At 42.0% G+C, this 17640-nt stretch overlaps 1 protein-coding gene across 4 annotated transcripts in view; it reads left to right on the top strand.

Moving 5' to 3' along the window:
- Positions 1–17640, top strand: part of lratb.1 (lecithin retinol acyltransferase b, tandem duplicate 1) — a 234407-nt gene that overhangs the window by 72365 nt on the left and 144402 nt on the right. For all 4 annotated transcript variants that reach the window (XR_012098671.1, XM_073043138.1, XM_073043137.1 and 1 more), the window contains exons 5-6: positions 1082–1170; positions 4159–4258. Coding sequence is in view for 3 of the 4 variants with exons in the window: in XM_073043138.1 (XP_072899239.1) it covers positions 1082–1170; positions 4159–4258 (189 nt within the window). In the remaining variant the exon portion in view is untranslated. The remainder of the gene's footprint in view (positions 1–1081; positions 1171–4158; positions 4259–17640) is intronic.

Raw genomic sequence — 17640 nt, 5'->3', positions numbered from 1 at the left:
ATATCTCCTAACGACTGGTAAAAAATATATATACTGCAGCCTACCAGGAAAAGTTATTGATCGCCTTTAACTTAAAAGCAGCGTTTTCGCTCCGCCGCTCGCCCCCCCGCCTTCCCGTTTATCGCAAACTGGTATCCCACAAGACGCGGCGAAACCGGGTGTGACGTCATAGCATCCCGCGATGTAGTACAGAAAACAAATATAGTTAAAACAGTTCTAACTTTAACTAACAAATGAATTACTAAGCGAAAATATTATAAACTAAATAACTGCCATAAAGGCAGCACAATGCTTTTCTTCGAGTGTTTTCCATGTTGATGAGGGTGAGTACAAATGACTGATTTACAATAATTTAATTGTGAAAGTGCGCTTGATTTATCGTACAATTTCATTGGACCTCTGTGAACTACTCATCAATTTTATTGGTCTACTGTTACGAGGCAAAATGTTTTTTGGCGGCATGAAAAAAAACCATGCATTAGCCGCACCGTATTAAAGGCCGCAGAGTTCAAAGCTGTTCAAAATGTGGGAAAAAAGTAGCGGCTTAAAATCCGGAATCTACGGTAATCTTTTATAAACTGAAAAGCAACAGTTTCTAAATGATATTGTATTTAATCTATAACATAAGAAATGTAAATGTGTAATTATAAGCTTTGGTGCATAAGCTTTTTATTATGGATGAGGTTTAAAGTATTGAGAAGTCGCACTGCATGCCGTGTACAAACGAAAGCTTTGTGTGTGCCATCTTAGGCATATATGCCATAGGTTAGGCAATGCCACTGAGTTAACTTTGCTCTAAGACTGTCGGAACTAATTTAAAATTGAATATATGGTTTATTTTCACGGTTTAAATCAATGGTGCAGCAACATGTAAACGGAGCCTGGGTGGAGAGCCTTCATGAATTTCAGTAGTCGTTCCGATTAGAAGGACTGATTGAGGAATCAAAATCAAGTAGAATCATTAGACAAAATACGATTTTAGGGAACAGGTAGTGGCTGTACAGATGCAAGTCTGTACCTTATTAAAAATTAAGAAAGTTAGCAATGATTGACTGTATCTACTTTTTTATATGTTTGCCAGAAAGATATGTTCAAAGAAGTAGGCGTCACAGACATGTATAATGGAAGTCCTTTTCCTGAAAGTATCCAAAGTATGAATGCATATTTAGGGTGAGTATTTATTGTTTATATGAAATGCTGGTAAATGGAGTGTGTCCCTTTCTCCCTCCTTTCAGCCCAGATGAAGGGTCTTCATCCAAAATATCAATGATGAATTTCTCTCCATAGATACTGCCTGACCCACTGAGTTTCCCAGCATTTTGCTTGTTGCCCTGGAATCTATCATCAGCAATCTCTTGAGTCTCCCTTTAGCACTAATCCTGCCAATTTGTCAACTGTGCATTTGGAAACTAATCTCAGGGTTGCATATGGTGACTTATATGCACTTTGATAATAAATTTACTTTAGACTTTGGAAACAATCAAGAAACAACTTTCAGGCAAAGAAATGTGAGTTAATTACCAGATTGTAAAGGAAGAAGCAACAGCGATTACTCCTGTGTGTCACGGATTCAGCAACAATAAATATATGAGTCAGGCAGGGTTTTGATAACAAACAAAACATTTATTAAACACTGAAAAACAAACCCCCAAAAGTAAACAAATCACTAACGTAACCGGAAATCAGCTGCTGTGTGGCAGCTTGAACAGTTCTTAAAGCAATGAAGCTTAAACAGTTCTTAAAGCGAAGTTGCAAAAACAGTTCTTCAAAGTAGTATTGTAAAAGGTCAAAATGCTTACAGTCCATTTAAGGGAGAGACTTTTTAAGACGATTTAAATTCTCTTTCACATCGTGTTGTTTCGGTTCCCAGGCGAACTACTTTTCCCACGAAGAATTTAGGAAGATGAAGAATGAAACGGCTTAAAGGCACTGACCTTTCCTTTACAAAACTGTACTCAATCCTTTCTGCTATTCACAGGGATTAACACGATCACAGTCAACGAATTCCTTCCGAATGAGGATCAAACAAGGTCGAACCTGTTTCACCGTCGAAATCGACTTTCCTCGATCTTTTAACTCCCAAACTCCAATCTTCACTCTCCACTAATTCTCAACTAGCAGTATTATAAAGAAGCTGCTGGCAATGACCTTTTAAACTTTAGGCATTAAATAAAACTCCATCTTTCAACCACACTGCGTCATAATATTAAATCACGCAGTGGCATGAAGTCAACATGGCAAATCCAGCCACGAACTGCCCCTCCTCACAGGGAGGGGTCCTCCTTTTATACCCTGTAAAAAAAACCTGTCACATGACCTCTACTGGCGGGAAAATGACGTCACTCCACCATCACAAGACCATTACCTCAAGTCCAGTATAGCTTCAACACCTGTCACGTGACAAGTACACCACTGTTACGTGTCTTATGGTCCTGTGGTCTTATGGCCATACGAATCAGTGAAAGAACACACCAATAAGACACTCAACCAGTGTGCAAAAGACAAAAACCTGTGCAAATATAAAAAGAAAGAAATAATAGTAATAAATAAATATCCAGAACCTGAGATTGACGAGTCCTTGAAAGTGAGTCCACAGTTTCTGGGAACATTTCAATGATGGGGCAAGTGAAGTTATCCCATTTAGTTCAAGAACTAGATGGTTGAGGGGTAATAACTGTTTCTGAATTTGGTATTGTGAGTCCTGGGGCTTCTTGATGGCAGCTGTGAGAAGAGAGCATCTGCTGGGTAGTGGATGTTGCTTTCCTGCAACAACACTCTATTTAGGTGTGCTCAGTGGTAGAGAGGACTTTACCCATGATGAACTGAGCCGTATCCACTTTTTATAGGATTTTCCACGTAAAGGCATTTGTGTTTCCATACCAGGCTGTGATGCAGCCGGTGAATATGCTCTCCACCGCACATTTATAGAAGTTTGTCAGGTTTAGATGTCATACTGAATCTTTGCAAACTCTGAAGGAAATAGAGGTGCTGCTGTGCGTTCTTCGTAATTGCACTTACATGCAGGGCCCAGGACAGGTCCTCCGAAATGATAGCACCAAGGAATTTAAAGTTGCTGACCCTCTTACCTCTGATCTCTCAATGAGGACTGGCCCATGGACCTCTGGTTTCCTTCTCCTGAAGTCAATAATCAGCTCCTTGGTCATGCTGACATTGAGTAAGAAGTTGTTGTTATGGCACCACTCAGTCAGATTTTTAATCTCTCTCCTATATGCTGATTCAACACCACCTTTGATATGATTTGATGTACTTGTTATTTAGCAATAACGAAATCGCAGTTATTTCCAGTGCCCTTCAATTGCTCTCTTTGTTATTTAGATTTTAGAATTTTTAATTGGGGAATAAATACAATTCTTAGCTATGATTTTGAATAATTATTATCCTGTGCCATTGGTATATTATAAGATATTTGATGTTTTCACTTGTGATTTTGTGAACTTTTAATTTATGCCAACACTGCCAAATATCCTGCTTTAAAAATTGAAGACTGAAAAACCTGCGGATGCTGGAAGAATTCTGCAGGTCAGGGAGGAAATAGGCGTGACCAATTCCAGGTTGAAATCCTGCATCAAGACTGGGAGAGAATAGGAAGGTTTACTAGTATAGTAGCAATACATAGAGCACTGGTATCCCACCTGTTTCCATTTGTCCAGTTGTTCCCTCCCTATCAGACTCCACCAGTGCCTGTCCCACTGTGCTTTGTACTAGCAATTCTTCTTGTTCCTTCTCAGTCCTTATTCACGGCCTTAACCCTAAAACATTGTTTTATAACTTTTTCCTCTACAAATACTGCTTGACCTCTTTTGTTCCCCCAGTATCTGTTTTTAAAAGATTCAGTTTTTTTGAAGGTGAATGCACTTTAAATAACAGTAACCCTGTTTCATATGTTAATCCATTCTTGTGCAATTTGCAAATTCAGTTTTACTTTTTTTCTCCATTTACAAAGAAGGCATTGTAACTGAGAAAGCTAGAGCATCAGAAATTAAAAGACCAAATTTTATGCACATTTTATCAGTTAGTAAATGTTATATAAATGTAAGATAAATCATATGTAAACTGTATTGAGGCCACTAATTTTATCCACCTCTTCTTACCAGTATTTGGGACACTGAATAATGATCACTTACATTATTTATATAGTGCCCAACCAATCGGCAGAGCTCTGGATCTTGGAGCTGATGTGGTGGTGACTGGCAGATGTGTCGACAGTGCCCTCGTTCTGGGACCTCTAATTCATTCTGTAAGAAACTCTCTACATGAGCATAATTCAAGCTTTCCTGTTGTCATGTATTTTTAAAAATCGTATATTTGAAGAAAGTGGGGACAAAAAAGACATTTGTACTTGTTTAAATTAATTATTTTTCCTAATAAATGTAAAATGTCAGTTTTAGCATTACTTATTTTAATTTTAAAGGTGCAGTATAGTGCCAGGCCCTTCCATGCCCGATGAGCTGGCACTGCCCAATTACATCCATGTGACCAATTAACCTACTAACCCACATGTCCCTGGAATGTGGGAGGAAGCCCATGCTATCATGGGGAGAATGTACACAACTCCTTACAGACAATGGTGGAATTGAACCTGGGTCACAGACTGCATGTGCAGTCTGCACGTGAAATATAACTGCACAAAGGCAAAAGGCAAACAAGTATGAAAATGATCTGATTTTATAATCTTGATTATGTAGTAGATGTTATTCGGGATGCTGAGGATAACTGTTTTACAACATTTGCTCTATGGTACTGTAGATGAATAAGTACTGATGATGTGGTGATTTGTGGAATACTGTAGTGGCATGGAAACTGAAAGCTGTGTTTGTTTTTGATGGATAGAAGTAAATTGCTAGACCAGCAAAATCTCTAATTCAGATCTAAATGTTTGAATCAATGTTATGTTTTAAGCTCTGATGAAACATTGATAATGAGTTTGGTTGTATGTTTGTATCCAATTCTAGAGATATCTAAAACTATAGGGCATATATACAGGGTGAAGAATAAGAGTTTTGAGGTAATCTCAGGAAGAGTTTTTTTGTTTCACTGGTGGTTGAAATCTGATGCAGATGGGTACAGTATTTAAAAACACCATGGCATAGTAGACTATGGATCAAGTGGTGGTAAATAGGGAATTGAAGGCGATGGTGGGCTGAAGGACCAGCTCCTGGGCTGAATCTCTATGATCCATGACCATTTGTCACAGCAAGGAGATGTGAGAGACTAAGATGCAAACTCAAAGAAATGCTATTCCAAAATCAAGGTGTTGTATTTCAGTTTAATATTTTACTGATATTTACATGGAATATTGTGTCAAGTGTGGCCTGCTCATGTACCTCTTGCCTGAAAATCAGTAACTTGTGACTTTAATTCCACATTTTGTAATTTGAGTGTACAAATCTAAGCAATACAGTGGATGCTGCATTGTTGGAGATGCCCTCACATAGATAATACATATATCCTCATTCCCATCTGGCTTCTTCTCTGACACAATTTGAAGAAGATGCTCTGAAGGGGCAGCAGAGTGGTGCAGCTTGCTTAACAACTCCAGTCACCTTGGTTCCATTCAGACATTCAGTTCCATCTGTATTTGTACTCTATGTATGCCACTGCATGTGTTTTTGAGAAAAGAATGGGATAAGCTTATGATTAGTCTAAATACAGTTGAAGTCAGAAGTTTACATACACCTTAGCCAAGTACATTTAAACTCAGTTTTTCACAATTCCTGACATTTAATCCTAGAAAACATTCCCTGTCTTAGGTAATTTGGGATCACTATTTTAATAATGTGAAACGTCAGAATAATAGTAGAGAGAATGATTTATTTCAGCTTTTATTTCTTTCATCACTTTCCCAGTGGGTCAGAAGTTTACATACGCTTTGTTAGTATTTGGTAGCGTTGCCTTTAAATTGTTTGACTTGTGTCAAACATTGGGTAGCCTTCCACAAGCTCTCACAGTAAGTTGCTGGAATTTGGTCCCATTCCTCCAGCCAAAACTGGAGTAACTGAGTCAAGTTTGTAGGCCTCCTTGCTCGCCCACACTTTGTCACATAGACTCAAGCCTCACGGAGATGGGGCATTCAGCTCACCCATTCTTGCCATTGATCAAGTGCCTAGCCCTTTTCCAGCACTAGGCCCATTGTCTTCTATGCCTTGGATAAAGTGGAAAAAGCCTGCTTGCATTCACTCTATCTATACCCATCATAATTTTATATACCTCTATCAAATCTCCCTTCATTCTTCTACGCTCCAGGGAATAAAGTCCTCACCTATTCAACCTTTCTCTGTAACTCAGTTTCTCAAGTCCCGGCAACATCCTTGTAAACCTTCTGTGCACTCTTTCAACCTTATTAATATCCTTCCTGTAATTCGGTGACCAAAACTGCACACAGTACTCCAAGTTCAGCCTCACCAAAGCCTTATACAATCTCACCATAACATTCCAACTCTTATACTCAATAAACAACACACACAAAATGCTGGTGGAACACAGCAGGCCAGGAGGCATCTATAGGGAGAAGCACTGTCGACATTTCAGGCCGAGACCCTTCGTCAGGACTAACCGAAAGGAAAGATAGTAAGAGATTTGAAAGTAGAGGGGGAGGGGGAAATGCGAAATGATAGGAGTAGACCGGAGGGGGAGGGATGAAGCTAAGAGCTGGAAAGGTGATTGGCGAAAGTGATACAGAGCTGGAGAAGGGAAAGGATCATGGGATGGGAGGCCTCGGAAGAAAGTGGGGGGGAACACCAGAGGGAGATGGAGAACAGGCAAACAATTAAATATGTCAGGGATGGGGTAAGAAGGGGAGGAGGGGCATTAACGGAAGTTAGAGAAGTCAATGTTCATGCCATCAGGTTGGAGGCTACCCAGCCGGTATATAAGGTGTTGTTCCTCCAACCTGAGTTTGGATTCATTTTGACAATAGAGGAGGCCATGGATAGACATATCAGAATGGGAATGGGACATGGAATTAAAATGTGTGGCCACTGGGAGATCCTGCTTTTTCTGGCAGACCGAGCATAGGTGTTCAGCGAAACAGTCTCCCAGTCTGCGTCGGGTCTCACCAATATATAAAAGGCCACACCGGGAGCACCGGACGCAGTATACCACACCAGCCGACTCACAGGTGAAGTGTTGCCTCACCTGGAAGGACTGTCTGGGGCCCTGAATGGCGGTGAGGGAGGAAGTGTAAGGGCAGGTGTAGCACTTGTTCCGTTTACAAGGATAAGTGCCAGGAGGGAGGGGATGGGGGGGACAAGTGGACAAGGGAGTCGCGTAGGGAGCGATCCCTGCGAAAAGCAGAAGGGAGGGGAGGGAAAAATGTGCTTGGTAGTGGGATCCCGTTGGAGGTGGCGGAAGTTACGGAGAATTATACGTTGGAATAAGTCCCTGTCTATCTAAATATTTTTAGATCCTATCTCTTAGTATTCCTTCCAATAATTTACCTACTACCGACGTCAAACTGACTGGCCTGTAATTTCACGGATTATTTTTAGAGCCTTTTGTAAAAAAAACGGAACAACATGAGATATCCTCCAATCCTCCAGCACCTCACCCGTAGATACTGACATTTTAAATACATCTGCCAGAGCCCCTGCAATTTCAACACTAGTCTCCTTCAAGGTCTGAGGGAATACCCTTTCATATCCTTGGGATTTATCTACTCTGATTTGCCTCAAGATAGCAAGCACCTCCTCCTCTTCAATCTGTATAGGTTCCATGTCCTCACTACCTGTTTGCCTTATTTCCATTGACTCCATGCCAGTTCCTTAGTAAATACAGATGCAAAAAAAAACATTTACGATCTCCTCCATTTCTTTTGGTTCTATACATAGCCAACCACTCTGATCTTCAAGAGGACCAACTTTATTCCTTACTATCCTTTTGCTCTTAATATACCTGTAGAAGCTCTTTAGATTATCCTTCACCATGACTGCCAAAGCTACTTCATGTCTTTTAGCCCTCCTGATTTCTTTCTTAAGTTTTTTTTTTCACTTTTTATACTCCTCAAGTACCTTATTTGCTCCCTGTTTCCTATACATGTCATACATCTCTCTTCTTTATCAGAGTTCCAGTATCCCTAGAGAACAAAGGTTCCTTATTCTTATTCACTTTGCCTTTAATCCTGACAGTAACATACAAACTCTGCACTCTGAAAATTTCTCCTTTGAAGGCCTCCCACTTACCAACGATATCCTTACCAGAGAACAACCTGTCCTAATCCACGCTTTTTAGATCCTTTCTCATTTTTTCAAATTTGTCCTTTTTCCAGTTTAGAACCTCAACCCGAGGACCAGATCTATCTTTATCCATGATCAAGTGGAAACTAATGACGTTATAATCACTGGAACCAAAGTGTTCCCCTACACACACTTCTGTCACCTGCCCTAACTTGTTTCCTAATAGGAGATCTATTAATTGATTTGGAAAACTTTCCTGAACATATTTTACAAACTCTAACCCGTCTAGATCCTTAACAGTAAGGGAGTTCCAATCAATATGTGGACAATTAAAATCTCCTACTATCACAACTTTGTTTCCTGCAGTTGTCTGCTATCTCTCTGCAGATTTGCTCCTCCAATTCTCGCTGACTATTGGGTAGTCTATAATACAACCCCATTAATGTGGTCATACCATATAACCATATAACAATTACAGCACGGAAACAGGCCATCTCGGCTCTTCTAGTCCGTGCCGAACGCTTACTCTCACCTAGTCCCACCAACCAGCACTCAGCCCATAACCCTCCATTCCTTTACTGTCCATATACCTATCCAATTTTACTTTAAATGACAATATCAAATTTACCTCTACCACTTCTACTGGAAGCTTGTTCTACACAGCTACCACTCTCTGAGTAAAGAAATTCCCCCTCGTGTTACCCCTAAACTTTTGCCCCCTAACTCTCAACTCGTATCCTCTTGTTTGAATCTCCCCTGCTCTCAATGGAAAAAGCCTATCCACGTCAACTCTATCTATCCCCCTCATAATTTTAAATATCTCTATCAAGTCCCCCCTCAACTTTCTACGCTCCAAAGAATACAGACCTAACTTGTTCAACCTTTCTCTGTAACTTAGGTGCTGAAACCCAGGTAACATTCTAGTAAATCTTCTCTGTACTCTATTTTGTTGACATCTTTTCTATAATTCAGTGACCAGAACTGTACACAATACTCCAAATTTGGCCTTACCAATGCCTTATACAATTTTAACATTACATCCCAACTCCTATACTCAATGCTCTGATTTATAAAGGCCAACATACCAAAAGCTTTCTTCGCCACCCTACCCACATGAGATTCCACCTTCAGGGAACTATGCACCATTATTCCGAGATCACTCTGTTCTACTGCATTCTTCAATGTCCTACCATTTACCATGTATGTCCTATTTGGATTATTCCTACCAAAATGTAGCACCTCACACTTATCAGCATTAAACTCCATCTGCCATCTTTCAGCCCACTCTTCTAACTGGCCTAAATCTCTCTGCAAGCTTTGAAAAACTACTTCATTATCCACAATGCCACCTATCTTAGTATCATCTGCATACTTACTAATCCAATTTACCACCCCATCATCCAGATCATTAATGTATATGACAAACAAGGATTGGAGAATGGCTAATGTTATCCCACTTTTTAAGAAAGGAAGGAGGGAGAAAACAGAACTATCGACCTGCCAGCCTAACATCAGTAGTGGGGAAGATGCTAGAATCCATTATTAAAGATGAAATAGTGGCATATCTAGATAGCAGTGATAGGATTGGGCCGAGCCAGCATGGATTTACCAAGGGTAAATCATGCTTGACTAATCTATTGGAGTTTTTCGGGGATGTAACCAGGAATTTAGACAAGGGAGATCCAGTGGATGTAGTGTACCTCGATTTTCAGAAGGCATTTGATAAGGTCCCACAAAGGAGATTGGTGGGTAAAATCAAGGCTCATGGCATTGGGGGGAAGACATTGACATGGATAGAAAGCAAAGGGTAGCAGTGAATGGGTGTTTCTCGGAATGGCAGGTGGTGACTAGTGGGGTGCCACGGGGCTTTGTGCCCATTGGGACCACAGCTGTTTACGATTTACATCAACGATTTAGATGAAGGCATTGAGAATAACATCAGCAAGTTTGCTGATGATACTAAGCTGGGTGGCAGTGTGACATTGGATGAGGATGTTAGGAGAATTCAGGGTGACTTGGATAGGCTGGGTGAGTGGGCAGATACTTGGCAGATGAAGTTTAATGTGAATAAGTGTGAGGTTATCCACTCTGGGAGTAAGAACAGGAAGGCAGATTATTATTTGAACGGTGTAAAGTTAGGTAAGGGAGAAATACAAAGAGATCTAGGAGTCCTTGTTCATCAGTCACTGAAGGTGAATGAGCAAGTGCAGCAGGCAGTGAAGAAGGCTAATGGAATGTTGGCCTTTATTACAAAGGGAATTGAGTACAAGAGCAAGGAAATCCTTTTGCATTTGTACAGGGCCCTGGTGAGACCACACCTGGAGCATTGTGTACAGTTTTGGTCTCCAGGGTTAAGGAAGGACATCCTGGCTGTAGAGGAAGTGCAGCGTAGATTCACAAGGTTAATTCCTGGGATGTCCGGACTGTCTTATGCAGAGAGGTTAGAGAGACTGGGCTTGTACACGCTGGAATTAGGGAGATTGAGAGGGGATCTGATTGAAACATATAAGATTATTAAGGGATTGGACAAGGTAGAGGCAGGAAATATGTTCCAGATGCTGGGAGAGTCCAGTACCAGAGGGCATGGTTTAAGAATAAGGGGTAGGTCATTTAGGACAGAGTTAAGGAAAAACTTCTTCTCCCAGAGAGTTGTGGGGGTCTGGAATGCACTGCCTCGGAAGGCAGTGGAGGCCAATTCTCTGGATGCTTTCAAGAAGGAGCTAGATAGGTATCTTATGGATAGGGGAATCAAGGGATATGGGGACAAGGCAGGAACCGGGTATTGATAGTAGATGATCAGCCATGATCTCAAAATGGCGGTGCAGGCTCAAAGGGCCGAATGGTTTACTTCTGCACCTATTGTCTATTACAACATTGGACCCAGTACAGATCTCTGAGGCACACCACTAATCACCATCCTCCAACCTGACAAACAGTTATCCTCCACTACTCTCTGGCAGCTCCCATCCAACCACTGTTGAATCCATTTTACTACTTCAATATTAATACCTAACGATTGAACCTTCCTAACTAACCTTCCATGTGGAGCCTTGTCAAAGGCCTTGTCAAATACCTTTCCTGTTTCTCAGCTCCACCCATATGCCCTTGATAGACAAGCCCTTTAATCTGTTCTGCCTGAGCACTGCTGTAACATTTTCCCTGACTAGCAATGCCATCGCCCAAACTTCATCCCTCTGCCTCTATCACGTCTGAAACATCGGAACCCTGGAAGATTAAGCTGCCAGTCCTTCAAGTTTTACTAATGGCTGTAATGTCATAATTCCACGTGTCAATCCATGCCCTCAGCTCGTCAGCCTTCCCCACAATACTCCTCGCATTGAAATAGGCACACCTCATAAGATTATTACCACCACACACAACACTTCTATTTGTGACTTTGCATGAAACTCTAACATTTATTTTCACCCCCGCTCCACTATCTACTCTAGCACTCTGGTTCCCATTCCCCTGCAAATCTAGTTTAAACCCCCCCCCCCCCATTGCACTAACAAACCTCCCTGCAAGGATATTGGTCCCCCTGTAGTTCTGGTGTAACCTGTCTCTCTTGTACAGGTCCCACCTGCCCCAGAAGAGGTCCCAATGATCCTGAAATCTGAAACCCTGCCCCCTACACCAGTTCCTCAGCCACGAGCTCATCATCCAGAGCATCCTATTCTTACCCTCACTGGCTCGTATAAAACAAAGGATAAAATAAAGTATAAAACAAAAGTATAAAATTATGAAATTCTTCTTCCCCTGGTAACCATAAAGCCAAGAAAGGAAAAAAAGGCAGCATGATCATCAACTCCCAAATCACCCCTCCCCACACAAGAAAAACAAACAAAATGGAACAGGCACATCCACCCTTCCCCCACACAAAAAAATCGAGAGAAATCGGGTGAAAAACATAAAATATATAAAAACTATAAAGCTGGGGGAAAAAAGTCTGTAGTTCAAGTCCATATCCAAAATGCAGAAAACCTGGCTAACATTCTCCAGGGACAGCGGCAGGCTCTCCCCTCTCCACAGCAGAGCATTCAGAAGGCTGGCAGCCAGTGCTTACCTTCTGCATTCACCTCGTTGTCTCAATCTCCCTGTCGCTTTAATTGGTGAAATGGAGTCCAGCATCAGCTTGCGCCGTCCCGCAGCCCGCTCGTTATGAGGCTTGCATGTGCTGCATCTGTCTCCCAGAATCTCTCAGAGACTGCACAGCACTGAAGCACCCAAATGATCTCAAAATGTCTGCATTCACCTCCAAGTTCCAGTATCCCTTGTCACTTTAATGGGTGAACAATGAAAACTTAAATTGGCAGAATGGAGTTGAACATTGGCTCGCAACCTTCTAGCCACGATGTTCCTGCACGCTGCCTCTGCCTCCTGGAATCCCCTCAGAGACAGCAGAGCACTGGAACACCTAAATGATCACCAAGCAGCAAATCGCAGGCTCCAACAGTTCCAGGATCACATTGGAGTTGAAAAACAAATGTAAAGGACATAAAAGAAGTTAAATATATGTTTTAATGATCTATCCAGATGTTGACTAAAGGAATGTTGTAGGCAGGTGTTCTCTTGACTGGAAGTCAAGGTGGAGATGTTATTACCAATATGCACAGATTGTGGTCTTCGGGTTGGGAAGATGAGCATCCAGTTGCAGAGGGAGGTACAGAGGTCCAGGTTCTGTAGCTTTTCAATTAAGACTGTAGGAATAATGGTGTTAAACACTGAGCTATAGTCAAGAAATGGTGTCCTGACATGGGTATTTGTATTGTCCAGGTGATCCAAGGCTGCATGAAGATCTATTGAGATCGTGTCTGCTGTAGACCTATTGTGGCAATAGACAAATTGCAATGGGTCCAGGTCCTTATTGAGGCAGAAGTTAATTCTAGCTATGACCAGTCTCTCAAAGCATTTCGTCACCATAGATGTGAGTGCCACTGTACGATAGTCATTAAGGCAGCTCTCACTGCTCTCCTTAGGCACTGATATAATTGTTGTCATTGTGAAGCAGGTGGGAACTTCCAGCTGTAGCAGTGAGAGATTGAAAATGTCTTTGAATACCCCCACTAGTTGGGTAGCACAAGTTTTCAGAGCCTTACCAGGTACTTTCATTGATGCTAGCTGCTGGTTAATTCTCCCTTTCAAAGTGAGCATAAAATTAATTGAGGTCGTCAGGTAGTGAAGCATCACTACCATTCATGATGTTGGGTTTCACTTTGTAAAAAGTAATGGCCTACAAACCCTGCCGGAGTTGACGTGCCTGCAACATCACCTACAACCTTGCTCAGAATTATTTTTCAGCTCTTGAAATAGCCCTCCGCAAGTCTTATTTTCTTGTACAGACCTGGATCACCAGACTTAAATACCACAGATCTAGCCCCCAGCAGACTATGAACCTCCTGGTTCACTTACAGCTTTTGGTTTGGAAATGTACAGTAAGTTTCCGTAGGCACACACTCATCCACACAGGTTTTATTGAAGAAAATGACAACTGTGGCATACTCATCCAGACTCGAAGATGACTCTGAATACAGTCCAGTCCACTGATTCAAAGCAGTCCTTTAAACTCTCCTGTGCCTCCTTTGACCATACCTTCTTGGTTCTCACTACTGGTGCTGCAGTCTTCAGTCTCAGGGAGTAGAAGTACAGTCAGGTGATCAGACTTTCCAAAGTTAGGGGGGTGTGGAATAGCACAGTGAGGACTCTTGATGTTAGTGTAAAAGTGGTCCATTGTGCTGTTTCCTTTGGTATTACAAGTGATTTGTTGATAATAATTAGTTAAGGACTTTTTCAAACTGGCGTGATTAAAATCACCCAAAATGATGGGAAGACATGCCTGTTGATTACATCGCTCAGACCATCTAGAGCCTGTTTTATACTGGCCTGAGGTGGAATGTACACCACTACCAAGATGATGGCTGAAATCTCCTATTGCAGGTAAAATGGCTGGCATTTGATCGCCAGGTATTCCACGTCTGATGAACAAGAGTGGGACAGCACTGCCACATTTGTACACCTCAAGAAATTGATCATGGAAACATTTGCCACCACCTCTGCTTTTGAGAGACTTGACAGACCTATCTTGGTGGTGTATAGTGAACCCCTTTATTCGAATCGCTGCATCCAGAACGGAAGAAGTTAACCTAGATCCTTTGAAACAAAGGACACAAGCAATCCTAGTGTCCCCCTGATACAGCATCCTAGCTCTGAGATCTGCAATTTTATTTACCGGAGGTGACGTTTTCCAGCAAGATAGTCTGTATTGGGAGTTGAAAACCTTTTTTGGTTCAGTGCCATTAGCCTAGCACAGCAACCACGCTTTCATTGACGTCTTAAAGTGGTAGTGTGCTGGCCACAGTCCAGTCTATTTCCATTAGTTTTAAGCAGTGATAGATTGTTTAATTACATGAAAATGTCATTACTAAAACAAGCCTGGTTCCCACCCAATTCAGACATGGACAGATGGCCTCCAGTACTTGGCCTGAATTTAAAGACTTGCTTTGGCCGTACACACAGCCATCAAATGACCTTCAGACAATCGACCTAGAGACTTTGATCTTCGGGCCTCTACTGCCAAACTGGCCAAATTTACTTTTTGAGCTGCAGACTTCTTCTGAACTCGCCAAGTTCTGGAATTTGACTCTGGCTTTGCCCTTTGGGCTTTGCTGACCTCTGGGTATTGACCTCAGGGCTCTTCGATCACTATTTGGCCTTTGGACTTACAGACTTGCACAGACCTCTGACCCCAATGATGTTCATGACTCCCGCCCTTATCAAGGGAGGATGCTGCGAGGTGATAGGTGGAAAAGTAAAAGGCTGAAAACCCCTAAGAAACAATTCCTCTTTGGAGAGGAGTACGGACCATCAGAGAAAGAGAAAGAGGAGGGACTCTAGAGGGAGGCGATGGGAAGGTGAAGAGAAGAGAAAGGGGTAAGGAGGGAGCTAGAAAGAGGAATATAAAAAGAGAGGCTGGGAGGTGCTGAAATTACCAAAGCTAGACAAATTGATGTTATGCCATTAGGTTGGCAGCTATGCAGACAGAAAATGAATTGTTGTAAGAGCGGAAAAGTCACTGAGTCCCAAAGGCTTGCACCCAAGCGTTTTAAATTAAGCAGTTGTAGAGATGGTGGAACCATTTGTTGAAGTTCTTCAAACCTCACCAAGTTCTGGGAAGGTACCAGTAATCTGAAAACTCCAAATATGATTTAATTGCTCAAGAAGAGAGGAAGACAAAAAGTGGGTAACTGTAAACCTGTTAGCTTTATATCTGCAGCAAAAATAATTGTTGGAGAAATTCAGCAAGTGAAACAGCTTCTGTAGGGAAAAGCATTGTATATGTTTCAGCTCAAGACCCTGCATCGGGATAGAGTGGACAGGGAAGTTGGTCAGTACTAAGAGGAGTGGGGGAGGGTTAAGGCAGCGGTTGCAGTGATAATTGGAGTGAGGAGGGGTGAAGGATCATAGGCAGAAAACACCTAGTGGGATAGGGTTATATTCGGGAGGTAGACATAGATGGGTGATAGTTGGGAAAAGAAAGCAAGTGGAGGTAGGTCAGAGGCATGCTGCATTAATATAGAAACAAATCTGCTCAACCTGCTGAGTTCTTCGAGCTGTTTGGTTTTTGTTCCCAGTTCCAGCGTTTGCAGTCTCTTGAAGCAACATTTTAACATCTGCGACTGACAAGATGTTGGAGGTCAAGGACGAAGTAGCTAGTCATTTAAAGAAGCTTAATATGTCAACGTAAATTTATGCAAGAAATTTGCAGGAGTTCTGTGTGATGTAACAAGTAGATTTGATTGGAGGAACCTGAAGCTATAGTGTGTCTGGGTTTTCAAAAGGCATTTGTAAAGTGCCACATAATAAGCTTGGTTCACAAGATGGGACCTCAAGCATTAGGCATGTGTGTCAACCTGGACTGAAGGTTAGTTATTGCACAGAAGACATTGAAATGTCTTTTTTAGGCTAGAAGGACAAGTTCTTGCTGAAATGTCCTGATGTTTATCAATCATATCCCAAATTTCCTTCATGTTCATGCATCTGTCTATAAATTCATGAACTGTCTAAAAGCTCTTAAAGTCCACTCAGCAGTAGCCTGTTTCCACTACTACCCCTGGTAACCTATTTCAGGGACCTACTACACTCTGCATTAATAAAAAAATATGGCCCTTACACTGTCTTTAAACTCCCCCCCCCCCCCCAACTTTAAAACATGTCTACTGGTGGAAATAGTTCAGAAAATGTATAGCTGTTCTGGTGTTTCACACTTCTACCTTGGCAAAAAGTTTCATTCCATCTACCCTATTTTATGCTTCTTGTAACTTTAAGAATCTCCCATCAGCCTCTGACACTTCGGAGAGAACAACTAAGTTGTTCAACCTTTCCTTATAACTCATACCTTCTAATCCAGACAACATTTTTACAAACCTCCTCTGAGCACTCTTGACAGTATCCATAATCAGAACTGCATGCAGTGTTCCAAGTGTGGTCTGACTGAAGTTTCATATAGCTGCAGCATGTCTTCCTTAACCTTTCTGCTCAACACTGAATAATGAAGGCAAGCATGCCATAGGCCTCCTTCCCACCTTGTCCACTTGCAAAGCCAGTTTCAGTGAATTTCAGACTATTTGGCCCATCGAGTCTGTTCCACCATTCAACCATGGCTGATCCTTCCCCACCCACCGCCCCCCCCCCCCCCGGCCCCACTCCCCAGCCTTCTCCCTGTAATCTTTGAGGCTGTGTCCAGTCAAAAACCTATCAAGCTTTGCCTTAAATACACCCAATGATCTGGCCTCCACAGCTGCCTGTGGTAATAAATTCCACAAATTAACCACCCTTTGGCTGCAAAAATTTCTCTGTATCTCTGTTTTAAAAGGACGTCCCTCTATCCAGAGGCTGTCCCCTCTTGTCCTAGACTCCCCACCCATGGGAAACATTTTTTCCACATCTACTGTATGTAGGCTTTTCAACATTCAAAATGTTTCAAAGAAATCCCCTCTCATCCTTCTAAATTCCAGCAAGTACAGACCCAAAGCTATCAAACGTTCCTCGTATGATAACCCTTTCATTCCTGGAATCATTCTTGTGAGCCTCCTCTGAACCCTCTCCAATGCCAACACATCTTTTCTTAGATGAGAAGCCCAAAACTGTTCACAATACTCAGTGATGTTTCACCAGTGCCTTAAAGCCTCAGCATCACATCCCTGCTCTTGCATTCAAGACCTCTTGAAATGAATGCTAACATTGCATTTGCCTTCCTCACCACTGACTCAACCTGCAAATTAACCTGCACAAAGACGCCCAAGTCCCTTTGCATCTTAGAATTTTGGATTTTCTGCTCTCCCCATTCAGAAAATAGTCTGTACATTTATTTCTTCTACCAAAGTGCATGACTATGCACTTTCCAACACTGTATTTCATTTGCACCATAGTTCCATCCAGGTTCGACAAGAAG

This window comes from Hemitrygon akajei, chromosome 4 (assembly GCF_048418815.1).
Source record: "Hemitrygon akajei chromosome 4, sHemAka1.3, whole genome shotgun sequence".
NCBI lineage: Eukaryota > Metazoa > Chordata > Chondrichthyes > Myliobatiformes > Dasyatidae > Hemitrygon > Hemitrygon akajei.
Note: the sequence above shows the minus strand (reverse complement) of the source record. Positions and strands in the feature narration are given on the sequence as shown.